Here is a 27,549-nt window from a genome sequence, read left to right as displayed (position 1 = left end):
ACTCCATTGGGCACTTGGCATCATCGGGAGCCACTTAAGTGCTTGGTGGATTGTGATGACTGTGAAAATGCGTCCATAAGGAACATGTTTAAAATGTTTGAGAACTGACTGCTGTTCTATCTTGCCCTTGAAAGTCTTGGAAAGACGAGGGAAACTTGCTAGGAGGTTTTTCCCTAGGGACCAAATCGATATGATGATCCACAGGACGAGAGGGTGGGAGATCATCCTTAAAAATGTCTGAATGAGAAAGGAGATCGGCCAACTGAGGGACTCAAGAAGATGAGACAGTGGTTATCGATGAGATAGAAGCTGTCTGAGCATAAATCAATGCTACTTCCGCTCCCTGGCGGATAGCTCGTCGGGCTTGGAGATGAGAAATCATAGGAATGCCAAGAATGCTTCTATCCCCACGAATCATGACAGGCTCAGGAAAACCTTTACAGATAGTAAAAGTGTCCTGTCCCCTTTTCGGAATAGGCTCATACTAACGGAACCACTGAATTCCTAAGTTCCTGACACATCCCAAAAGAGGAGAGACAATGAAATCTCGTTGGAAAGAGGCCTTCTGAACTTCAAAGGCAAACTGCTGTGCCTTCTGAGAAATGTGGGTGCGGAGACCAGGTGTGAACCCGTCTACCTCCAAATGCTAGGGCACTAAGGTACAACTCATGTTGGTAGCCAACTGGGGAGAGATGGCGTCCTCGGAACTGCCCATGTCAAAAAGGATTATGAACTGGCGGCCCTTGGTAGAGTCATAAGCTCGGATCAGGCTTTTCTGGGCGGTTGTCGCCTCATCCTTCTGCTTAGCATCAAGTACCATGGATGGCATGGGACGCATAGAAGGTAAGATCTGAACCGTAGTGGTGGTAGCAGGCGGGTCTGGAGGAGCGGGGGATACTGCGGCAACTGTGGCAGAAGGCTCTTTGGAGGCTTGCTCCGCTTGCCTTTTTGGACAATCCTTCTTACCATGCCCAATGGTATGACATAAAAAACATCGGTTTTCTGACTGATACTGTCTTTGCTTCTCTGGAGGAAGATAGCCTCCATTGATGCCTGCTTTAGCCTTTTTCTCGGGGGTTTTCTTAGGCTTGGATTCCTTACCCCCTGAACTAGAGCTATGACTGTTCTTTGTGTCTTTAGAAGACGGAGTATCTTTTCCTGGTTGGGGTTTGGTACTAGATTGGGATGACTGCTTGGACTTGTCTCCGTTCATCTTCATTTCTTCATTCTGAGCGAGAGTCAAAGCCCGGTCATATGTACTGGGTTCAAATTTACGAATTGTGAACCGGATGTTGGGATACAATCCACGAATGAATTGCTCCATCTTGGCCTGCGCAGATAGCCCTAACTGCTATGGTAAAAAAAAAACCTTTCTGGAAAACTGAAGCACTGGAGACTTGTTCTATCTGAGTCCATAGAACTCATTTGCCAAACCGGTCATATACTGGGGCGGTAGGAATCTGGTCTTCAGGTCATGAACAAATGTATCCTAGCTAAAAGCTGTGACACCTGTGGTCTGGTCTGTATGAAGATTAGACCAATGCTGCCACCAAGTGACTGCCTCACCCGTGAGATGGGGAGCCGCTACATGGACTCTATCCTGAGGATCTGTGATCCTAGCTAATGGAAAATGAGCAGTAAATTGATGAATGAACTGATTAATTGCTAAATGATCACACTTACCATCATACTTACTAAAATTTGGTTGACTGCGAATGACGGTAGTTGATGCTGCGGACTGCTGGCTTCTGGCACCTGAGGCGGGGGAAACTTAAGAGAGGTGCTGGTATCTTAGATGAATGGCCTCCTTTTCCCTTTGGTGCTCGAGTAACATACGTTCTCGATCGAGCTCTCGTTGGTGCCCCCGAGCGGCGAGTTCAGCCTGACGCCGGTCTTCTTCGATCCTGCGTTGGGCTTCCTCATAGTCCCGTATATCTACTTTTTCTTCTTGTTTTTTTTGCCTCTGCTTCTACTTTTTCTTCTCTCCGTTTGGCCTCGTCTTCTCTTCTTTGTTGTTCCATCTGAAACAAGAGGGAGATGTAGTCGGGGGTTGCTGGAAGGGGAGGAGGACGTGCTGCTGTTGCCTCCAAGAGTTGGAGACGTTCCATGAGAAACTGGTTCTGAGCTCTAAGGAGAGCTATGGTGTTTGCTGTAGTCGGAAGAGCAAGGTCTCCTTTGGGGGAGATGTCTTCTGGCTGATGGATACTCTCCTCTGTAGACATGATGCTGAAGTCGGTGATCGTGCCAAAACGCAATCTGACCATCCAAGGATGCCCTCACACTAGGATACGGTGTGTGTGGACAGGTTGAATCTAGTACCAATGTAACCAAGAGTCAGGTTGAACTGTACACGGTTGTAGAAGCACCAATGATGTCCAATCTTGAGCCTATGCACTCTTCCCAATGGAATGAGGAAGGGATGCAAAGCTGAGGTTGAGAGAGGGGCTGTTTGGGACTGTTCTAGGCTATGTATGAATGCTGTAAATGAATATGAATGCTTTGTTTTACCTTCACCAAGTGGCTGGAGCAAAACAATGAATAGATGAATGCTGAAAACTGTATGGATGCAGAAAACACAAGGTTGAATGATGGCTTAATGTTGAAACTGCTGCGTTTTGCTGATGCAGGGCTGAATGCTCATGCGTTGATGCGCCTAGGGCTAAAGGATGAAAACGCTGAGGTGCGAGTGCTGAAATCTGCAATCGCTTTATGCTCCTTGTGCTGAAGGCTCCAAGCGTTTGATTGCTCTATGCTGAATATGATGAATGAATGAATGAATACCATACTGGGCTATTTATATGGGTCAGAGGAGCTAGTCGGCTGGCTACAGGGCTGGCCGACTGCTCATGTCCACATAAAATATATAAATGATGTATAAAATGCTGGAATTTGTGGAAAAAATACCAGAAAATTCCTAGTAAATATTCTGATAAATACTAGATGATATCTGGGGTTTCTGCAATGGTCTAGATGCAATGAATGAATGATATGCAGTATGCAGAATGCTTTCTAATGCAAACCCTAAGGTTTCTCTTGACTCTACATGCATGAATGCATCTCTTCAAGTGGGTTAAGGGACTTGGACTGACTGACTGACTTGCTATGGTTGAGAATGACCTACGTAGCTCGTGCCTGACTTATCTTGGACTGAGTATTACAATGGGGTCACGGCATACGACAAATATCATCCTGAAAGGTACTAATACTGTTACAATGTTGCACTGATGATGATGAGCGAGTTTGTCACCATGCACTAAAGTGGAGAGTGCATGTGAGAGAGAGAGAGAGAGAGAGAGAGCCAAAACACCAAATGTGTGGTAGCCACAAAATGCATGTCAACACTTGTATGTGTGTCACATCGATATAATATAGAAGTACAAAAGTTATATGGGTAGAGTATCCTTTCACACTTGATATCCAAGGGGAAAAACCGCATGGGAAAAAGTGCCCTTGGTTAAGTCGTGTTCACACATAGTCCTACTAGAAGTGAGCATATGCCTACACTATTTAGTTGGTTGGCTGGCTATAAAGCTGGCCGACTGTAGCAATAAATTGCTACATGACTTGCTTATGCGGAATAATTATGGAATAATGGTAATAATGCTGGAAAAATGCCAGAAATTATGGTAAAAATATGGAATAAAGATGAATGATATTCTTATGCTTCTGCAATGGTCTATGTGCATATACGGTGAATGATATGCAAATGCAACCATGATCTGATGCAAACCCTAAGGCTTCAACTGACTCTACATGCATGAATGATTCTCTCCAAGTGGGTTAAGGGACTTGACTGACTGACTAACACTCTAAGGCTGAGGAATGACTTACGTAGCTCTTGCTTGACATATCCTGGACTGAGGATTACAATGGGGCCACGGCGTACGACAATATCAAATCCTAAAAGGGGTCCTACTGTTGTACAATGGAGCACTCATGATGCGCCATCTTGTCACCATGCACTACAGTGCAGAGTGCATGTGGCATTCCCTATTCCCTCTTGCTTAGCTTGGTTGCAAGTTCATGGCTTCCAAGTAGTCGGCCAATAACTGGGGGTACTCTTCAAAGAACTCCTCGTCTAGCCAAACGGCTTTGCTCGATCTCTAAACTTCGTGTAAAACTGATGGGGTCGTCGATCAAAACCATGCTTCCAACGATGAAGAAGGATCTGCTCAGGCTCAATGATTTCTGATTCGTCTACCATGTCTGGCTTCTGTTCATGTGAAACATCAAACACTTCTGGTCCGACATATGGTTTTAGCCAAGAAACATGGAAAACATCATGCATCGTCCAACTCTTAGGCAACTTCAATTTCATGGAGACATCACTTAACTTTTTAACTATAGAAAAGGGTCCCAAACTACGGAAAGAAAGCTTGGTACAATGTTTGTCCACTTGTTTCAATCTTTGTTTCATTATGCGCAAATAGACCCAATCCCCTTCCTTGAAGTCACAGTCACAGGAAACGCTGGAACTGGGAGGAGAAACGAATTTCTACGTGGAGAATATGCAGAAAAGGAAGGGAACGGGAGGACGGGGGCACGTCACAGCGAAACACGTTTCCTCTCTCTCTCTCTCTCTCTCTCTCTCTCTCTCTCTCTATTTGGAAACATTCGTTTCTTGTGAAGACACGTTTTTTTTAAAAAAAAAGGTGACGTGTCCTAAAAAAAAACGTGGCTGGGCAAAAAGGCGACCTGCAAAAAATATCATGGCTGGGCAAAAACAGGACTTGCAAAAAATAACGTGGCTAGGCAAAAATGGGACCTGCAAAAAAATAAACGTTGGCCAACCCAAGCCTGTTAGCAAAAAAAAAAAAAAACGTTAGCAAAAAAAAAAAAAAAACGATAGCTCAAGCCCATCGTTTTTTAGGAAAAAAATAAATGTTAGCCAAAAAAAAAAAAATGTCAGCTCAAGCCCAGCTTAACGTTCAAGAATTTTTTTTTATAAAACCCACCTTCTCGGTACCTGCTACTTGCATAGAGTACAGTGCACACAAGTACAAGTCTTACATTGAGTACAAGTACAAGCTTAAGCCTCATAGTACACTTTTACAAAGAAAGCACAATTTCTCTCTCTCTCTCTCTCTCTCTCTCCTCGTTGCTCGTTGCTCGCGCTCTCTCTGGTGGTCGTGCCTTGCTCGTTGCTTGCGCTCTCTCTGGTGGTCGTGCCTTGCTCGTTGCTCGCGCTCTCTCTGGTGGTCGTGCCTTGCTCGTTGCTCGCGCTCTCTCTGGTGGTCGTGCCTTGCTCGTTGCTTGCGCTCTCTCTTGTGGTCCTGCCTTGCTCGTCGCTTGCGCTACGCGCTGGTGGTCCTGCCATGCTCGTTGCTCGCACTACGTGCTGGTGGTTCTGGCCTGCTCGCGAAAAGCCGTCTGGTCCATGGCGTGACGTTGCGCAAGATCTCGCTACTCGCGCTACGCGCTGGTGGTCCTGTCCTCTCGCTGCTCGCGCTACGCGTTGGTGGTCTTGCCCGGCTTGCAAAAGCCATTTGGTCCATGATGTGACGTCGCGCAAGCTCTCCCTGCTCGCACTATGCACTGGTGGTCCTGTCCTGCTCGCGCTACGCGCTGCAATGCTCCTTTCGCTTTCTTGCGGATAGCTCATTTTGGGACTGGAGATGAGAAATCAAGGGGATGCCAAGAATGCTTCTATCTCCACGAATCATGATAGGCTTAGGAAAACCTTTACAGATAGTAAAAGTGTCATGCTCCCAATCGGGAATAGGCTCATACTAACAAAACCACTGGATTCCTAAGATCATGTCACATCCCAAAAGAGGTGAGACAATGAAATCTCGTTCGAATGAAGCCTTTTGAACTTCAAAGGAAAATTGTTGTGCCTTTTGAGATATGTGGGTGCAGCGACTAGGTGTGAACTTCTCCACATCCAAATGATAGGGCACTAATGTATAGCTCATTTTGGTAGCCAACTAGGGAGAGATGGCGTCCTCAGTACTGTTTATGTTAAATAGGACTACAAATTGGCGGCCCTTGGCAAAGCCATAAGCTTGGATGAGTTCTGTGCACCATCACTCTCACCCTCCTGCTTAGCATCAAATACCATGGATGACATAGAATGCATAGAAGGTAAAAGCTGCGTTGGTGGTAGTAGGCGGGGCTGGAGGAGCAAGCGATGCTATGCGACTGTGGAAGAAGGTGGCTTGGAGGTTTGCCCCGTTTGCCATTTCTGGCAATCCTTCCGTTTGCCCAATGGTATGATAGAAAAAACATCTGTTCTTTTATTGGTACTTCCTTTGCTTCTCTGGAGGAAGATAGCCTTCGGTGATGCTTGCTTTAGCCTTTTCCTCGGGGGGTTTCTTGGGTTTGGATTGGTTATTCTTAGAGCTAGTATTGCCGTCCTTCTTAGCGTCTTTAGAAGACACATTACCTTTCCCTGGCTGCAATATAGTTTGTTGCTGCTGGGGTTTGGTACTAGACTGTGGTTGCTTGGGCTTGTCTCCGTTCATCTTCATTTCTTCATTTTGTGCCAAAGTTGAAGCCCAGTCATATGTGATGGGTTCAAAGTTACGAACTATGAACTGGATGTTAGGATTCAATCCACGAATGAATTGGTCCATCTTGGCCTACTCAGATAACCCTAACTGTTGTGCTAAAGTGATAGTCTTATCGGAAAAGTGAAGCACAGGTGACCCATTATGTTTAAGTATATAGAACTCTTCTGCCAGGTTGGCCAAATACTGGGGAGGGAGAAATCTGGTCTTTAGGTCATGGACAAAGGTTTCCCAGCGAAAAGTTGTAACACCTATGATCTGGTCTATATGGGTACTAGTACTAGACCAATGCTGCCACCAAGTGACTCTCACCCATGAGGTGGGGAGCTGCTACGTGGAGTCTATCCTGAGGATCTGTTAGCTTTGCCAAAGGAAAATATGCATTAAACTTACTAAAATGATCATACTTACCATCATACTTACTAAATTTTGGTTGAGTTCGGATGACGGTTGATGTTGCAGGATTCTGGCTGGTGGTACCTATGGGTGGGAAACTGAAGAGAGGGTGTGCTGAAATTTCAGATACATGGCCTCCTTTTCCCGTTGGTGTTCCAGTAACATTCGCTCTCGATCGAGCTCTCGTTGGTGCTCCCGAGTGGCGAGTTCAACCTAACGCCGGTCTTCTTCAAGCCTACGTTGGGCTTCCTCATAGTCCTGTTTGTCTATTTTGTCCTATTGTTTTCTTGCTTCTGCTTCAGCTTTTTCTTCTCGCCATCTTGTCTCATTCTCTTGTCTTTGTTGTTCCATCTGAAAGCAGAGGGAGATGAAGTCGGGGGTAGCTAGTGGAGTGGGTTTTGCTACTGTTGTCTCCAAGAGTTGGAAACGCTCCATGAGAAGATCTTTCTGAGCTCGGAGTAGAGCTATGGTATCTGTAGTAGGAGGAAGAGCCTAGTCTCCTTCGAGGGAGACGTCTTCCTGTTGATGTGTACTCTCCTTTGTAGACATGTTATTGAAGTCGGTGGTCGTGCCGGAGTGAAGTATGACCAGCCAAGGATGCTCTCACGCTAGGATGTGGTGTGTGTGGACAAGCTGAATCTGATACCAATGTAACATTCAACTGAATTATGTGTAGATGAAGGATCATGTCACACAAGGTCTTACACCGCCTTCTTTATCTTGAGTTTCGCGAGTCTTTAGCAATCCGTTTTATCACTTCACAATTTAAGAGAGGAGAGAGAGAAAGAGATAGATCTGTACACTTTAGTAGGTCCCAAATTACCCACTGAAGTTCCCCCTCCTATTGCTAGGAGTATTTGCTTTATTTTCTTTGAAGAGAATGAAGATAAGCCAAACACAAGACCTTTGAAAGACCAAGAATCGGGCTGAACTGTACCCGGCTGTAGAAGCACCAATGATGACCGATCTCAATGCCAATGCACTCTTCCAATGGAATGTAGGAAGGCTGCAAACTGAGGCTGAGAGAGGGGCTGCTTTGGGACTGTCCTGGGCTGAGTTTATGCTCTATGAATGAATGAACAAGTTGCGTTTACCTTCACCGAGATGGCTGTAGCAAACGATGTGCTGTATGAATGCTGAAAACTGCTCAAAGGCTGAAAACGCAAGGACTGAAGTGCCTCCTTCCTTGGGCTAAATTCGGGCTGCTGCGTTTTGATGATGTATACTTCTAGATGCTCAAGTGATGATGCTCCCACTGTTGTGGACTGAATTGCTTATGAGATGATGATGAGGTACTATAGAATGCATAAGGCTACTGGTCGGCTGCCTATAAAGCTGGCGGACTGTAGCAATAAATTGCCACACGGCTTGCTTATGTGGAAATTGGAATAATGATGGAATAATGGAAATAATGCGGGAAAAATTCCAGAAAATATGGTAAAAATATGGAATAAAGTTGAATGATTTTCTAATGCTTGTGCAATGGTCTATGTGCATATGGGGTGAATGATATGCAAATGCAACCATGATCTGATGCAAACCCTAAGTCTTCTACTGACTCTACAAGCATGAATGATTCTCTCCAAGTGGGTTAAGGCTGAGCAATGACCTACATAGCTCGTGCCTGGCATATCCTGAACTGAGGATTACAATGGGGCCACGACAATATCAAATCCTAAAAGGGGTCCTACTGCTGTACAATGGAGCATTGATGATGAGCATCTTGTCACCATGCACTATAGTGCAAAGTGCATGTAACATCCATCCAGAGAGAGGCACGATGATCTTCTTGTTAGCATATTCATCCCCATATTCTACCCATGTATTGTGCCCACATTTGATCCCTTTTATGGCTCTTGGTTGTGTGCTGGCCACCTTTATTTTCTCCTTATTTTTCCTTATCTCTTGTGCTCATCTTGCTTTTGCTCTGGGCACTCTTTCATGGTATCATCACCCTGGGTTCAGAGTTTTCTCTGCTGCCCCAGATTTTGCCCTATCTACAGCCCCTTCACCTCTGTGTTTTCAGATTCACAGCCCTTTGGATTGTTGCGTTTTCTGGACGATTACTGCTGGTTGCTCTACCTTCTTCTAGGCTTCATTGCTTACAGCCTACAGGTATATTCTCATCAGCGTTTTTCTCTATAGAAGTGTGGAAGCTAGTCGGCCTATATTTTCAGGTCTGCAGCCCCCTGTTTGGCTGTGTTTTCTTCTCCAGTGGACACTATCTATTGCAGAGGGGGTCTTGTGGTGATTTTGGCTTTGGTGGCAACCTTGGTACCTACGGTGTGCGCTTCTTCTTCTGAGATTGTGCGTTTTTTCTTGAGGAGAGCCCGAGTTATAGTGAGGGCTGTCCTAGTTGATGCCTTTCCCTCTTGCAGCTTCTTACAGCATATTTCCAAGCCCTATGTGGCTATTTTTTCTCTCTGTCAAATCAGCATTTTGCTTCCCTCTTTTGGTGGCCTCAAGCTTGCAGGTACAACAAAATGAAGCTTTTGCGTTTTTTTGGCTACAGGAGGATTTTTGGTGCTGTCCAACCTGTTAGGGCTGCATTTTGCGGGGAGGAAAGGACCTATATTAGCGTTTTCTGATTTGGGCGGTTTTGAGCTTATGAGGTTTGGTCCTAATGATTGGATCACCAATGGCAATTGCAGATTTGGCTTCCATACCACCTTGTTATTTTCTGGATGACTTAGACAAGTTGGATGGTGGTAGCTTTCAGTCATGGAAGTTGTAGGTTACTTCTATTCTCAGGGAGTATGGTTTGATGGAGTTTCTCTCGTACAAGAATTGGTGCTTACCGGATCTTGCCTCCGTGGAGGATGTGTGTCGGTGGAGGAAGACTGACAGACAGATCTATGGCTTTCTCCTCCTATATTGTCAGGATTCGGTTTTTTGAAACTTCAGTTAATCCTCTAACCTTGCTCACAAGACCTAGTCGGCAGTCCTACATGGGCTTGGGGACCCAGTCGGCCAGCAGCCCAACCAGAAATAGCACCAGCGGACTGGTCATCTAGGGCATTTAATGCTATTTTGCAACAGTCGTGAACATGTGCCTTGGGGCTGGCCTTCTTCTACATGTGATGCAACTATATGCTCCTAATTCAACTACTGCTAGGGGTGACGTCTACATGCTCTTGAATGATGAATGCTTGTTGAATTCTCAAGAGTGGGTTAAGAGGACTGACCAGACACTCTAAGGCTAGAAGACTGACCTACATAGCTCGTGCCTGACATGTCCCGGACTGGGCTCACAAAAGGGTCACAGCATACGACAAATAACCTAAAAGGTACTACTTTTGTACATGAATCCTGCACTGTTGATGAGCCAGTTTGTCACCATGTGCCATAGTGCATGGGTGCACGTGACAATGGTCCTCGAGACCATGTCCCAATCCTATAATGAAGCATGAATCTGTCAGAATATGCAGCGGAAATGATAACCAAACTTGGGTAGACAAGAGCAAGTAGATTGCAGAAAATAAACAGCACAAGAAACACAGAGAGATAGGTGTGTAAACTCTTCTCTATACACAAGATCCCGGAAAAACTGAATGAGAAAGTGGTGGGGGCTGAGGGGCTATATATACATCTCCTAGAGGGCAGTCGGCCAGCAGCAAGAGTGCCCATGACTGGAGAAAATAATCCCACGACTGAATAAATGCAGTCGGCCAACATTCTGATGCCCACGACTGATCAAAACCAGTCGGCCAGTAGCCCTGAAGCCCACGACTGATGAAGATCCAGTCGGCCAGCACATCCCGGCTGACAACAATCTCATTCCTCTCTGGATCATACAACCTGTATCCCTTGGAAAGAGAGTTATACCCCACAAATACCAGCTTGCGGGACTTGGAGTCAAGCTTCCCCCTCTGCTTCTTCGGAATATGTACATACGCGTCACTCCCAAAGACACGGAAGTGCGAGACATCGGGTTTCCTGCCAAAATATGCCTCAAATGGAGTCATATGGGGTACAGAAGTCGTCGGAGAGCGGTTAATGGTATGGACAGCCGTTGCCACAGCCTCACCCCAAAGTGGACGAGGAAGATCACGATGCTCCAGCATGGTCCTCGCCATCTCTACCACAGTCCTGTTCTTACGTTCAACAACTCCATTCTCCGAAGGCGATCCGGTATTGGCCAATTCCCTCTTGATGCCATGATCTGCACAAAACCGGAAAAATACAGTCGAGGAGAATTCACCTCCTTTGTCAGCCCTGAGAGTCTTGAACCGAGCAAAAGCCTGGTCCTTTTGGGAAAGAAAGTAGACCCACGTGAATCTGGTACAATCATCAACAAGCAGCATGAAGTAGAGAGATCCTCCCAAGGATGGTATCTGCTGTGGTCCACACAAGTCAGTGTGAATCAACTCCAATGGTTTCGAAGCCCGCCTGGAAGCCTGTTTCGGAAAGGATTCCCTGTGCTGCTTACCACGTATGCAAGAACTGCAGCGTCCTTGCCTATTACCAACATCTGGCAAGCCAACCACCATCTTGTCCCCGAAGGCGCGCCGCAAAGCATCCACATTTAAGTGGCCAAAACGAAAGTGCCACAAGTCTCCGACCTGAGAGCCTGTCAATGAGGAGAGTGCAGAGAGCTTGTAGATGCCATTCTCCACACCGCCTTCCCAAACAACTTTGCCTGTCTCACGGTCCCTTAGAGCAACTGAATGCTCCTCAAATTCCACCCGAAAGCCAGTCTTGCATACCTCATGCACTGACAGAAGATGAAAACCCAGAGCAGGGACATAAAGAACACGGGAAGCATGCTTGCCCCCCTTGCTGTCGGGAATAATCTCCATCCGGCCCTCACTATGTATCGGAATAGTGGAGTTATCGCCAATAAAGATACGACCTGACTGTCGTTTTAGATCCAGAAAGAAGTCACGGGATGGAGTCATGTGCCTGGAAGCACCACTGTCGAGAATCCATTCCCGGGTATCCTTAGTGGTGAAGCCAACTGCCTCCTCGCTCGAAGATGATGAAGCATCGGAGTCCACCATCTCTAAGTGCACAAATGCCGGAGTCTTCGCAGCTGAGGCTGAGGAATCAGCACTCTTCCCTGTCCGCTTAGGGCACTTCCTCCAGTAGTGGCCTTTCTCGCCACATTCATTACAAGATCTTTCGGCCTTCAGCTTCTCTCGTTCTGGATCAGGCTTCTTCTCAGAAGACTTTTCAGGTGAAGCCTTCCCTTTGTCCTTGTTGGTATTACGGCCTTTCGACCGTTGGCCAGTTAAGGCCTCCGAACCTCCGCCGTGAGGAGGGTTCGTGAAACGTTCCTCCTGGTCCAAGACCATTGGCACAAGCTCCTCCCAAGTAATGGTGCTGAGCCTGCCACTCGTGATCAACGAGGAATAGAAAGCAGAATACTGACCAGGCAAGTGGGAAAGTAACGTGATGGCCATATCTTCGGATGATATCTCTTTCCCAGCTTGAAGGACTTCCTGCTGAAGGGCCTGCAGCTTGTTGATGTGTTCCCGCATTGTCGAAGACTTTGCAGGGTTCATAACCAGCATCTGCACTTCCAAGGATATCCGCTTCATGGGTGACACCCTGTTATACAAAGAAGCCAAGTGCTCCCATATGCCTCTCGCCAACGTCATGTGCTTCACATGGTTGATCACCTGTGGTGTGCAGTTGAGGAAAATAAACGACCGGACCCTGGCGTTGACACGATCCCACATGTGTGCCTGTGCCTCTCGGTCCTTCCGCGTCGATAATAACTCCCCTTCCTCGCTTCCGGCCGTGGCACCCCTATGATAATAAAATCAGCAAGGTCATATGACTCCAGAACTGACTCCATCATGACCTTCCAGATGCCGTAATTGGACCCGTCCAACTGACGATCCACTGGGAACGTGGGGAGAGTCGGAATCTTCACGTGCTTCTCAGCCATCTCTAGTAAATCTGCCATCGCGGAGAGTAACCTGAAAGGGTGGGTGGGAAAATTTTTTTTTGAAAATCTGCAAGTGGCTGTCCAGCACCTTTGCCCGCCTTCCTCTTGCACCTTCTCTTCCCGTTCAGCCCGAAACAGTCCACCAATCAGCAACCTGTTGCTCCCCCTCTTGCTCAGAAAAACGCCCAAGATCTCCTAGAGCCTAGGGCTCTGATACCATGTCAGAATATGCAGCGGAAACGATAACCAAACTTAGGTAGACAAGAGCAAGTAGACTGCAGAAAATAAACAGCACAAGAAACACAGAGAGATGGGTGTGTAAACTCTTCTCTATACACAAGATCCCGGAAAAACTGAATGAGAGTGGTGGGGGCTGAGGGGCTATATATACATCTCCTAGAGGGCAGTCGGCCAGCAGCAAGAGTGCCCACGACTGGAGAAAATAATCCCACGACTGAATAAATGTAGTCGGCCAGCATTCTGATGCCCACGACTGATCAAAACCAGTCGGCCAGCAGCCCTGAAGCCCACGACTGATGAAGATCCAGTCGGCCAGCAATGGGGTGCTCCTGGCATCATCTGGCAGCCCTCCCACCACTAGGAAAAATGGGAAAAAATAGGGAAAAAATACAGGGAGTGTGGAAAAATGATATACGGGCGGGCACACCCACAACAGAGGCCTTGGTGTATACAAATAGACAGGAGATGACTTCTAACAGAATCATGTACCTGATGCAGGAGTTGGACAACTTGACCATGAACGAGGTGATTCCATCACAGATCACCTTATCAAGGTAACAGACCGAAAAGAACAGCTACTGAATATAGATGAGGTAGTTGATAACAAGAAATTGGTCACCACCATCCTTAACTCCTTACTTGACTTCTATCAGAGTTTCCATACTTCTCTGAATTTCTCTATGAGAGGAGGTGGCAATCCTTTGAGGAGCTGGTTGGATTACTTTTCAGTGAGGAGCAGACAAGGAAGAACAAATCTAGGGGTGATGCAAGCATAGGAAACCAAGCCTTCTTCTCTAGACTCGTGACAGGGTGACAGCAAGAAGAAGAAAGGAAAGTACCACAAGCCAAGGCACTACACATCAAAGAGTGCTGGAAGAGACTTGCAAAGCAGAAAGCTGATGAAGACTCTGCAAACTCTGCCACTTCTGCCTGACAAACAGCAGCAACAAGAAGAAAAGAAAACCTAGTCAATGATGACTAGGCTTTCTAGCCACATTTTCACCATGGGGAGGAGCATTGAATATTAAGTAGTGTTTAATGTGGGAATAAACAAGTGCTAGGTGGTTGTGTAAACTAGCATTGTATTATGTGCAAGCTTAGGCTTTAAATAAAGTGGTTCCAATGTGTAAGAACAACCGCTAGTGTGTATGAGTTCTTTTGTGTGGGAATAGCTTCTTAGAAGGATATTATGTAAGTAGTGATGTGTGGCAAAGTGACACCTATTAGGGACACTTGGCAGCATGTTTGGCATATGGCATATGTGGTGGCAGCATATGCCTCACCTGTGTAAAGGAGGGTCTCTTCTATAAAAAGGACCCATTTCCATAATGAAAATATGCTTTTCCACAACTTGTGTATCTCACCTAAGCCCCTCATTAATCCCCTTGTTAATTCTGCTGATTATCTTGCTGATCAATGTCACTCTCTCTCTCTCTCTCTCAACATCAGTTATGCTCCTTGCTCACTGTCAGCTGAAAGCAACATAAACCATATCAAAAATTGGTGGTAAATCCCTTTTCACTTTGGCTTAGGCAAAGTCTTTGGACGGTATCTGATTTAGCAGATTACCAAAAAATTGCAAGTCGAGATTGTTTTAACTTTTTCCACTGTACCCTTTGTCAAATGTTCTTGAAAGACAAGTTGCTGGTTGATATGTGTGTGGTCGTATGTGCTTGCGGGCGTGTGGGTGCACTCTTGCCTGGTGTATTGTTTACTTCCGGATATGTATTTGTTAAGATAAGTAATTGGCAAGACAAAGGACAGGAAAGTTTTGTTTTCAAAGATCTCTGTAAAGGTTGGGACAGCATCCTTTTCAGCTGTCTACCAAAAAAAGTTGTTGGTTAAGATTGTTTCAACTTTCTTTTTTTGCTTTTTAAAAAGGAAAAGCACTTTTTTTTTTCAACAGTTCATGAAAAAACAAGTTGTTTGATTTTTATTTTTTTTAAAGGGAAAGGACATTTTGTTTTTTCAACATTTCATGAAAAAATAAGCTGTTTGAGTTTTTCCTTTTTAAAAAGGGAAAGCACTTTTTTTTTTCAACAGTTCATGAAAAAACAAGTTTGAGTTTATTTTTGGATGCTTTTGCTTGCAAATTTTAGAGGCAGGCCGGGAAAGTGTTATTACTGTCACAGAACCTAATGAAGACCTTCTTCATTTTGTGTTTGCAGCGTGCTTATGACTTGTCTCTACCTTATAGAAAAATTCCGCAAGAGCTTTCTGAACTTGCCAGCACGCTTGCAAAGCCTGCCATGAATGGAGCCCATTTTCACGCTGAAGCTGCCATTGTGAACTATTTTGGATGTGGTAAGCGTTGGGCTGGTTTCTCTTTTGTTGTTAAGAAAAATGCCCATTTTGACCGGAGTGCTCTTCTCGTTGTTTTAAGCTTAGTAGCAGTAAAAAATTGTCGTTCTTTTGAGATTTAGTGTGATGGTCAACATTTCTTCTTCGCATAGATGATATGTTGGGGGGGCATCTTGATGATATGGAAGCTGATTGGAGCAAGCCCATTGTCAGCATCAGGTTTGTCCTATGGTCTTGGTGGTACATTTCAAAGATTTCCTTGTTTTTTCCCTCTGCACGTTTCTCCAAATGTTTTTCAAACCAAAGGCAGGACATTTTCCCTTTATAAGAAAAAACAATTCTGGCATGGAATCTTCTGCCTTCTGTGTTATTCACACTAGTCTAGACTATCTCATCTTATGCTTGGGTGCTGATGAGAACATAAGAAAATTTCCCATTCTTTGAGCCAAAAATCAAGGCTGAGCTTGTATTGTATCCCTGACTTCATCTTACCCAGTTTTGGAGAAATACAAAAGAGAAGAAAGGGGATTAGCAGGGGAAACCACAAGACAGTATGGGGCTTTTAAAGTTTTATGTATGCCTTTCTGATAGGGGCCTTGGTTGTCCAGCCATTAGCTGATATTGCTTATAAACCTAAGCATCACATTATAAAGAAGTGATTTGTCTGGGTGCTGTTTGTGTGTGTGCAATTCTTTAGCAACGTGTTTGATGTATCCACTTCAAAAAGAGTACTAAAGACTCTTCTTTGCAGTTTTGGATGCAAGGCTATATTTTTACTAGGTGGTACATCAAGAGAGGAGAAACCGACTGCAATGTTCCTCAGAAGTGGAGATGTAGTATTGATGGCAGGACCTGCCAGGGGTTGCTTTCATGGTTTGTTTTGCTACAAATCTTATGACTCACTTTTATGCTGTGTCGAGATCCTCAAGGTTTCGACATAGTGCAAGATGTACTGATTATAGCATGCCTGCAGGTGTGCCTCGCATTTTTGTGGATCCTGAGGACTCCGATGTACCAGATTTTGACCTCTCTGATCCTTCTTGTGTGCCATTCATAGATTACATCAGAACATCAAGGATCAATTTAAACATTCGGCAAGTTTTCTGAAATATTGTTAATCAAGAACTCAGTTGCATTTGCGACTGCGCTTGTGACGATCCCTTTCGGTTAGATCATGTTCCTTTCACAGTTGGAAATTCTCTCTCTGGCTTTTTATTGTCAGCAAGGGGGGGGGAGTCACGAAGGACGAAAGGTGTCCCAACTTTTTGCAAGCATTCCGTCTGGTGTGTATATGCCAGAATGCAATCTGTCCACCTATGTTTGGGATTAGAGATTTTGTGATATCTCATGGGAAAGATCATACTTCACTTATGTTTTGAATCATAATAAGAGTACTTGTTGGACCTTCTGTAGTCACATTAATATGAACAGAAAAATGAGAAAGCAGAAGCTGAAGTGTAGCTTACATTTAGATGAGTGGATGGCAATGATAGTCGCATCATGTTGAAATGGGCTGCAAAGGAATAGCTGAGTAGGTTCAAGAGCATAGTTTGGAATGGAGATCAAAGTTTATATACCTTGAGCTTCTTGGTATATTTACTTTGATCCTCGTGTGACTAAAACGTGAAAGGTCTCTTTTCAGAATATATATGTTGATCCAAGGTTCACTCAAAACTGTCATGCTCATTAGTCGTGCCAAACTAGACCTCAACCCTTTATTGAAAGACTTTTTATTGTGGAATATTAATAAGGTGTTAATGTGGAATTTATACTTCTAAGGTTGACATGACAGAATATCATGATTTCGCTGGTCACTTTGGGAAGCCATTTTACCATGGGAAGATGGAATGGCTTCCCCTTGGCCATTTTCCAATCCTTGATGAGTAGTTGCCTTCAAATGGAAATTGAGTTTTGGAGCCTATAGTAGAGGGATCACAATGAACCAATTTTAAATCATACCAATAAATTCATGGCAACCCTCCCCATTTCTTTTCTTGGGAAAGCAGATCAAGGCTACAACTTGTGATGTTCAGAAAAATAGGATAAGCCGAGGCTATAGACTTTCTACTCTTGTAATGTTTAGAAAAGTAGGATAAGTCAAGGCTACAAACCTTGAGAATGTAATTCAAGGCTATACATATGGCATTGTTAAACCACTCCGTGGGTTAATAAAGTTTTGCCCGCTCGAATGTAAGAGGCGCTTTGTCATCTTACTCGCACGAATGAGCACTTATCTTTTGTAAGATGGAGCTCGAACATATAAAGTAGCCTAGTCTGAGGACTTTGTGTACATACTTGCTTAAGACTAATGATAGAGGCCATACTATTTTTAAGTTTAGTTAGCCTAGTGTGAAAACTAGTCACTTGTATGTCTTTTTTGACAATAAGTAATACACAATCATTTCCTTGCAATAGAATACTTGTGAGTGTTCTCTTTCCTCTTCTTGCGTGCATGTATGCTATTAAGTCTTGCATGTTTAAGGGATGCTTGCTAGATAGGATTGGTTGTAAGCTTGCTAGTAAATTATGGTTATGAGTGGAAACCACTCTAAAAATATAAACATTAAGCTCCATTAGGTGTGGATTAGTGGAACAGTTAATTTTTATTTATGCATTTTATAGTTTTTCATGCATTGTTTGAATTGATAGCTTAGAAGAATGCAAAACCAAAAAAAATAATTTAAAAAAATCATTAAAACACTTGCATAACCACTATTAATTAGGGACTCCTAGTCACCTCCCATCAAGTCTTAAAAACCTTTTAAAACTTCAAAAACCAGATCAAATGAGCTCTTGGTTTGGGAGACATGAGTCCATAGTCCCATGAAAAAAGACACGAGTAAACACACGAGCCTAGAAACATGAGTCGTGAGTCTAGATATGTGAGTTGTGAGTTTAGAGATATGATTCTAGAGATATACCTAATATTGTACTAACCAATTATTATTGCTTTAAAGACTTACCCAATAACCCTATCATAGGTCTAGTGTATAAAATTATGTGTCCCAAGCAAGGTCACCGTCGCGAAACGTTTCACTATTGAAACGAAACGTTCTTGAAACGATTCATTTTAGAACGTAACATTTCAATGCCGTACAGGTTGACAATGAAATGATAGATCGAAAGTATTATATAAATAAAATATGAAGGCTCGGGGTCTAAATCTGAAATTTCACATTTGGGCCTTTAAGTGGAGAGAAAAAGTAGAATTTTTTTCTTCAATCTAAGAAAATTTTTAGATTTGGATATTTTTTCCCGCCAATTTGAGGACCTAAATTTGAAGTTTCAAATTTGGGCTTGCCAAAATGAGAAATTTCAGATTTAGGCTTTCAATTGGGAACGAAAGTGTAATTTTTTCCTCCAATTTAGGGGCCTAAATATGAAATTTTAAACTTGGGTCTTCAAACTTAGTTACAATTTTACTTTAATACATACAATCAAAAAAACAAAAGTACCAAAATCTAGTAGCAAATAACTAAACAAAGTTTAAAACTACAATATATTTATTGTTGATTGTATCAATGAACAATTTTGAGTGATTTCCTCATTCTGAGTCCTATTGTATACATGTTACATAAACAAAAACTAACATGTCTCATAATTGGTGGAGCCACAAGCAAAAATTGTAATAATGTTTAATATTAAACGTTTTTATTTCTTCCTTCTCTACTTTTTAGCTGCCCTGAAATGTTGGATAAAACTTCCATGATTGAAATGGCTCAACAGCGAAACACGTTTCACGTTTCAACAGTTTTGTTGTGACCATGGTCCCAAGTAGATTTATTTTATAAAAATAAAGTATGTGAACCTATTTTATACAAAAAGATGAGCCTACAGATGTGAGTCAGCAGGCATGAGCCAATACACATGTGCCTAGAGACGTGAGTCTAGAGGCCTGAATTAACATACACATGGGTCAACAAATGTAAACCTAGAGATGTGAGCTTAGAAAAAAAAACTATATAACCAAAAAATCTTAAAACTTAATTAAAAAAATATTAAAAAATTACGTTTATAGCTTGAGTAAAATGAACATGTTTGAAATTAATTTTAGACCTGCTTCAGAAAGCACTAGACGTTTCACCAGAGTGAAACCCTTGCTACAAACCTGATCTGCACTAATTGTTGAAAATGATAATATATAATAGACCATAGTGCATCAAACCACACTTTCTCAAACCCCACCCAACCTTCCGTCCCAGCAAAGGTCAAGCACTCCAACAGAGTCTTGTTCCCACAATTAAGAAGGTAAAATTTCTTTGAATCCATTGTCATCGAGTGTCCAAGAAAATGTAGACATGAGCACAAGAACAATAAAACACCTTGAAACATGAGTGCCCATGGTCCTTCGAGCCCTAGATTCACCAACTGACTCTATAAACATCACCATAAAGTTCATGAAAAGAGCACTAAATTACCCTATTTTTGGGCAAAGCTCTAGTGTGAAGGAGTGGGAGCAAGACTAGGAACCTCAAGGTTCGCAATGGTTAAACCATGTTGGCAGACGTCACAATGTTTCAAAAATTTGGTATTATTCTAAGCTCACCATAACCAATAAGCAACCCAATAATCGTAATTACAACAATTAGCACATGTCTCCTTTACAGGCAATCAGATAACATATTCAGTTTCGCATATTCTTAGCAAATGTGACATATCCTATATAACTTCTTACTGAATCAAATGGCATAGTCAGTTTTTGAGATTCTTAGCATATATGGCATATCCCACGTATCTCCTTACAAGGAAGAAGGTTCCGTATAAATTGGACTATGATTGGATAGCACATCAAGCTTTCAGATATTTACATGCTATGCTAGTTATTATCCCAATTATTCAACCGTCAGAACCGCATGTTGTCCAGGAGCGGAAAGAAATTATTCCACTATAGAACGGGCAGCTCTTGGGATTATTTATTTTGTTAAGAAATTCTGACATTATCTTTTAGGTAACAATTTTTACTTTTTATGTGGATCACCAAGCCTTGCTTTTCTTGGTGTCCAATTTACTTGGAAAATTAGCAAGATGGATGTTGATTTTGCACGAATTTGATTTCACTATTCATCATACACCGGATAATAACCAACATGCAGTGGAAAATTTCTTATCCAGAATTAAGACTGGAGAGCCACTAGAAGGGATACGGAATTATTTAGCGGCAGATGCAAATTTATTTGAAATATCTATTTTCTTGAATTGGTATGATAAGTGCTTGTTTTTCTGGCATAAGGTAGTTTTCGGAAGAAGGAATAAACCGAGGTCTCCAAAAGAGATTAGCACACCAAAGCAAAACATTTTTGGTGATTGCTAGTGGGACATCGATCAGATTATTCATCAATTTGTGCAATCACACATAGGCAACAAGCAGTATTAATGGAGGCCCACCAAGGCATAAGTGGTGGCAATTTCTCTAGAGAAGTTACAAGCCGGAAGATCTTTCAAGCGGGATCATGGTGGCCCACGCTGCTAAAGGATGCTTGGAAGTTTACTCGTGAGTGTGATGTTTGTCAAAGATTAGGTCAGCCAAATGCAACAGATCCGATGCCTCATACTCTAATATTACCTTTGGAACCCTTTCAAAAATAAGGTTTGGATTTTCCTGGACCATTTAAATCTTCTGTTCACTGGACTGGCAACAATATATTTTAGTGGCAATGGATTATTATACCAAATGGGTAGAAGCTAGATCTTTGAGAGATAATAAAGCCAATTCAGTGTGGCCAAATTTCTATATGAGATAATCATGACAAGGTTTGGATGTCTGATAAAATTAGTCAGTGACCAAGGCAACAATTTTCTTAAGGCAAGATTTAAAAAGTTGACACAGCAAACACATACTAATTCACAAGAAGTCTACAGTGTATTATCCATAGGCCAATGGACAAGCGGAGTCTTCTAACAAGATTTTACAAAGAATTTTGAAGAAAGTAGTGAATGAGAACCATACAGATTGGGATTAGGAGCTGCATTCCACATTATGCTTATGTTAACACATAAGACAACTATCATGTCAAAGTGATCCATGGGATGGTTCTTTGCTGTACATATGAGCAAACAGGTGTCATGGGCTAGCTTGCAGAGATGAAGCATTTGAACCCAAATTTGAGAAAGATAAAAATTGCTCCTTATCTCAATCTGTTGTGACCAACAGCTTGACTACGATAAACACAAGCCAAGGGAATGTACGCCTTTAGGGCAGCTCCCTAATCTGTGAAGATAAAGACTAGCACTAGATACATTGATGAAAATGAGGCAATAGAAGAAAGTAGCAACAAGCAGATAAGGCAGCAGAGCAGAGACACGAGAAACCATTAAGTTAACTGGAGAAGAGTTCGAACAAGGTGGTGAAACCCTCATGGTGCCTTGTCTTCAATAGTTTTTCCTAAGGAAGTGAGCCTAGACTTGGTGCAATTTGTATGCTTATATATCATCAAGTGTGGCTCGTTGTAGCTCAATGGTAGAAATTAAGGAGCAAAACTAAGCAATGCAGATTTAGCAGAATTGGTAGAAGTTCCAACAACACTAGAATCTTGAAGTGGCTAATCAGAAGCTCCAAAAGAATCGAGCAAAAATGATTGAGCAGTAAAAAAAAGATGCAAAACTCGTTCAACGACTTCAAAAGAAAGTCGAATCCTCAAAAAAGCTTTTGGCTGCAACCCAAAAGCTGGATGAATAGGAAGAAAGGATGCACCAAATGGAAACAAATTTTCTAAAAAAAATTGAATAATTTACAAAGCATCAATACTATGCTAAAAGAGCAATCTAATTTGGGTAGAAATACAATTCAAACATTTGAAAGACAACTTGCAAAATGTTCAACATAAAAATGCACTTGAAGGATGGAACATAATAAAGCTACTTATCCATCATTATGGAGGGGAGAGCCACTAGAAGTTTCTCCAGTAGATCAATGCCCACCATTTAATCAATCAGTTGTATCATTGGGATCCATTCGGATCCCACATAAACTCAAGCCACAATCAGACATATAATCAAAGAATCGCTTGATTCCTTGGCAAGGTAATCAGGCATTCTAGAGAAATGCAGAAGAAGAAGATGTAGATGCAAAGTTGGTTGCTGCTGGAGGCCAACAATCTTTTCAATTTTATTTGCATTGACAAATTCAGATGTTCTCCAATGAATATCCGGATGCACATATTGATGTGCAATTTTGACATCCACTTAGGACATCCACAAGAAAGGTGGCTAATTATACCTTATCTGTAGGATTCTCGTGTAGGTCTGACCTTTGTTCACAGGGTGAACAACCCACCGACAGGTGTGCCAAGTGTTAATCCATAGTATTACCCAAATAATATATACCTTCGTCTCATTGGACCAGTTTTAGATATCAATCGGCATACTGAACAAACACGTGTTGCTTTGTATCGTTTTCAATTATCTTATGGTGTAAGGCGCAAGCTCACATTATATTAAATCATTATCACTTAGAGAAACTCCCCTACGTCATTGTCAAAAACAAATCTTGTTCTAAACTTAGGGGCCAAAAGGGTACCTTCTTTCAATCGTATTTTGTTTGCACTTGGATGGCCCATTCCTTCCATTATTGTAGCTTCTTTTGGTCGTCTTTTGTTTGCACTTGGATGGTCCATTCCTTCCAAAACTGTACGGAATAATCCAATTCACTAATATGGTCTTCCTAGCAATGCTTGCTCTTCCATCACACTTGTAGGCATGACATATACCCTTCCAACCACCGTAGGGTTATTGACCCTCGAATAATCTAATCTTAAATAGCTCTCTTAATAAGTTTCTAGCCAACTAAGTATTAGGTTGTTACACTACTTAAGGATTAATTGTATGAGAATTTTTATTTATTCATACATTTATATATAACTCATTTGTAGTCCTTAGATGACTAATTCCTTCTAATACTCTCCTTTTATTAACCACCATCTTATAATCCCTTAAGATATTTTACAAAGCAACTACTATTAATTAAAACCCATTACACTTCATATTTCACATACTTACTCTTCTAAATAAAATATTCACTTCTTATTCTCTAATTATTTCCCAATTCCTTTTAACTATGGATTTATTAACCCACTAGTGTTCTACTATTTAAGCTCATTTTATAAAGAAATTACTATTAGTTTTCATTTTTTTTATCAAAATCCTTTAAAAAAGGTAAAACTTCATACAAAATAAATCATAGCCATCCTCAATTTCCTTTTAAATAATTAGTTATAAATTTTCCAAGATGTAGCATAAAATTTAAGAAACTCTAGTATTATTTCTTAAAGACTTTTTTAAAACACTTCAACCACTTCTCATTGATAAATTACAGCAAAGAAGAATCCTCACAATTTTTCATAATTGTTTTCATTAATTTACTATTTATTTTGATTGATTTATTATATTTTTACCCTTTAAAATTACCACAAAAACAATAATTTAACATAATAAACAATATTTTTACCCTTTAAAATTACCACAAAAAACAATAATTTAACATAATAAACATTCATTTATCATTCTCTAAATTTTTAAATTATAATGACTCTCTTAGATACACCTCTGATATACTCCTTTAAGCTAAAATATTTTTCTAAGTAGGTTTCTTAAAAATATTACTTGAAAATAATATATTTGAATAATTCATCCTTATGGTTTCAAAAAATTTCAATAGATCAGGTTAAGCTTTGTCCATTAATTTAATTCTCTATTTTGAATAAAACTATAAAAGTAATTAATAAATTAAGTACTTTCTTCATTACCTTAAGCTCTACCATAATTAAGAAAGATGCTTAATTAATCCTCTAATCACATTCAATTAGTTGAATAATTACCAAGAAATAGATTGTTGGTTTTGATTGATTGGTTGACGGTAAAGATGTTGCCAAGCCTCCTAGGATTTGGATTCTGTCCTCCTTCCATCCATTTGTAGCAATGCACTAATTCTCTCTCTCTCTCTCTCTCTCTCTCTCTCTCTCTCTCTCTCTCTCTCTCTCTCTCTCTCTCTCTCTAATTACTAACCACCCCTTAACTAAGTCATTATACGCAAGGAAGCATGATAGAGATGGATAAATGATGGCTATGGGCAATAGATAATAGCCTAAGCATCATTATTTCAGCCCGCACTTAGCCCAAGTGCTTCTAATCAATCCCCTAATCTCTTTTCTTCTCCATGACTTCTTCTCATACATAACTACCCATTTCCCCATGAAATCTTGAGTCACATTCACATTAAACTCATGTCTCTTCACATCTCTCATGTGCAACTGACCAAATTTTGGTCCTCAATGCTTCTAATGGTTGATAATTGCTATATTTATGCACTCCTACTCATCCCCTATGAATTCTAGATCCTAACAAGGCTCGGCAACATATTCACTCTCAACTTATAAATTATAAATTGATAAAATATCGGTTCCTCCATACATTAAATTTGCTAAAAATGACTAGTATAGCTTTAAATAGGTTTAAAAACTTATATTAGGGGAGTCCCCAAAATACTTAATTTTCTTGTTGAAAATAGGCTATTTATCACTCAAAATAGGCTAAAAACAACAAAAAATGCTTTAAAAATAGACTTTGAGATGACTAGTTTAAAGCCATAAAATAGGGTTATCGTTCCCCCCCCCACTTAATTGAGAAGCATCATGAGAAAAATCTTGAATTCTCTTCTCAGCTTCTCTCCACTACTTCTTGGGGTACGATGGTATGGGGAAGAGTGGGATTTTCCATGGTCTCTTAAGCACCAAGAGACTTGAAAGTCCACACTGGGTGGTGATTGCTAACCTAAAGATGCTCTGATGGGGACCAAACTTTGCGAGCATGTGGGGGTGGGTCCCCCCACATGCTTGCAAAGTTTTCTCCCTATATCAAAATATATTCGCATTAGCAATGAGCTCCCAGTACGGATTTTTCAAGTCTCTTGGTTCTTGAGAGGCCATGGAAAATCTTGCTCTTTAAAGTTTGGTCACCATCGGAGCATGTTTGGGTACGATGGTATGGGGAAGAGCGAGATTTTCCATGGCCTCTCAAGCATCAAGAGACTTGAAAACTCCACACACTAGGCTCCCCCACATGCTTGCAAAGTTTGGTCACCATTAGAGTATGTTTGGGTATGATGGTATGGGGAAGAGCGGGATTTTCCATGGCCTCTTAAGCACCAAGAGACTTAAAAAATTCGCACTGGGTGCTAATTACTAACCCAAACATGGTACGATAGGGACCAAACTTTGCAAGCATGTGAGGGTGGGTCCCCCCCACATGCTTACAAAGTTGGTCACACCATCGGAGCATGTTTGGGGGAAGAGCGGGATTTTCCATGGTCTCTCAAGCACCAAGAGACTTGAAAAAGATGCATTGGGCACTAATTTGCTAACCCAAACATGCTTCGATGGGGATCAAACTTTGCGAGCATGTGGGGGTGGGTCCCCTCCACATGCTTGCAAAGTTTGGTCACCATCAGAGCATGTTTGGGTATAATGGCATAGGGATTTTCAACAAACAATATGATAGCCAAAGTGTTAAAAAATCCAAAATCCATGAACATCAAAACTAAAATGCAATGATCCTCAATAATGAAAAAACTCATAATGATAAAAACATCAACTAATTACATCAGAATGTGAGCTAACCTAGTCACTCTGGGTTCTAACTCAAAAGATCAAGGCATAATGAAAATGAGCTACCCCAGCTATTCTGAGGTTAGTCACTGCCAATAAATCTAAGTACAATGTAAGTGAGCTAACCCAGCTAGTCTGAGTTTAGTCACTATCAAGATAGAGATCTCGTTAGCAACACCCTCTCTAGCTCTCAAATGCTCTAGAATTCTCTCATGGTCATCCACTTGAAGCCGAAAACGAGGGTGAGAACTATGTTTTCGGCTCTGTACTCGATCAAGAGTGAGCGTGGTAGCAACCTCTAGATGAGAGAACTGAAATGCCTCTAACTCCCACTTCCACTGCTGGAACTCAAGACTCCCCCGATGAAGTCGAATTTGCTGGTAGAACTGGCCTGCCACCACAATCATGCTACGGGCGTCGAAAGAAAACCCATGATCATCCACCACTGTATCCTAGTCAAGGATGTACTTTGGCCTAGTGCAACTCATCAGATAGTAGTCTACTCCCTTGCTATTGCCCTCACTGGCAATAATAGCAAATACATCACCCTCTTGTAGCAAATCTGTCAGGTCATCATAGCTGGCCTGAACATAGGACCTATGTACTCATCGAACAACACTGGATGTGAAGGATGCTCGGGGGAGAGGACTGACTGTATCCATGCATCTGCCCATCCTCTCGAGGCACAATGTGACCAATCGCCATCCATACATGCTCCACAGTAGCATGCAAACCATCGTGGTGTGTAAATCCTGGGGGGCCGCCATGCACGTGCTCCTGATGGAATGTAAGCCCAAGGTGCCAGGTACTGTGTCGCAATCACGGGAGGCTCTACGGTCAATCATGCCACCATCCACATGCCAAAAAATCTCCCGACAATCCGAGCATCACGTTTGGGATATGATGATGCTGCACTCCCACACAAATGTTGGGAGCACCACTAAACCATGTGCCCGCATCTCTGAACCGCTCATCATCTTACCGAGTTGATGACGTCTCAGGGCACGTTTCACACACGCGCCCGCACCATCATGCTCTCCCTTCCTGTGTGACCAGTCTCAAAGAATGGCCAAATCACTGGGATACTAGACTATACATGCCACCTATATACCCATAAAACAAAGTCTTAGTTATTGTTTTCTTTAAGATGTTCTAGTGAATTTAGTTTAATTGCGAATATAAGAGAACCATAAGTACTACCTATAGAGCCAATAGAACTGTCAGCGACTTGAACTGTGCGCCACAGCCATCCGACCACCAAACCCATTGCTGGCCACATGTGATCCCACAATCTCGTAAAAATCGTTATGGAGACGAAAACAATGTTGCACAAAATGTGCATCATGTGAACCATCATCGCACTGATATAGAAATGATACTCTCGAATAATCACACAGGCCTTGGGGGTACTCGCTATCCCATCTACATGGGCCTCTGCATGTCGATAGCTAATGTGGACCATAATAGCAACCTGGTGAGGTAAGCAAGAGAAATGATTAGGGCACAAAAAATAAAATAAGTAATATAACTTAAACACGAAACAAATATTATGAAATATAACCATTACCTACTTTGAGAAGTAATACTCAGATTGTATCTTAAGTCGCTGCAT

The 27,549-nt window shown here is 42.1% G+C and overlaps 1 protein-coding gene and 1 long non-coding RNA gene across 2 annotated transcripts in view; one reads left to right on the top strand and one right to left on the bottom strand.

Moving 5' to 3' along the window:
- LOC147619626 (oxidoreductase, 2OG-Fe(II) oxygenase family protein) overlaps positions 1-16,742 on the top strand; it is a 37,097-nt gene extending 20,355 nt beyond the window's left edge. The window contains exons 4-7 of the mRNA XM_086773299.1: positions 15,207-15,342; positions 15,492-15,558; positions 16,091-16,212; positions 16,313-16,742. Coding sequence (XP_086629425.1) covers positions 15,207-15,342; positions 15,492-15,558; positions 16,091-16,212; positions 16,313-16,446 — 459 coding nt within the window. The 3' untranslated portion in view covers positions 16,447-16,742. The remainder of the gene's footprint in view (positions 1-15,206; positions 15,343-15,491; positions 15,559-16,090; positions 16,213-16,312) is intronic.
- A 9,148-nt stretch (positions 16,743-25,890) lies between these two features.
- On the bottom strand, positions 25,891-27,549 carry LOC147619625 (uncharacterized). The gene is made up of 2 exons (XR_015261876.1): positions 27,138-27,549; positions 25,891-27,040 (listed from the first exon to the last, which is right to left on the bottom strand). It is a non-coding gene; the product is annotated as an uncharacterized LOC147619625 (long non-coding RNA).

The sequence above is a fragment of the Cibotium barometz genome, chromosome 33, assembly GCF_041138505.1.
Source record: "Cibotium barometz isolate CiBa-2024 chromosome 33, ASM4113850v1, whole genome shotgun sequence".
NCBI classification, from domain to species: Eukaryota; Viridiplantae; Streptophyta; class Polypodiopsida; order Cyatheales; family Cibotiaceae; genus Cibotium; species Cibotium barometz.
Note: the sequence above shows the minus strand (reverse complement) of the source record. Positions and strands in the feature narration are given on the sequence as shown.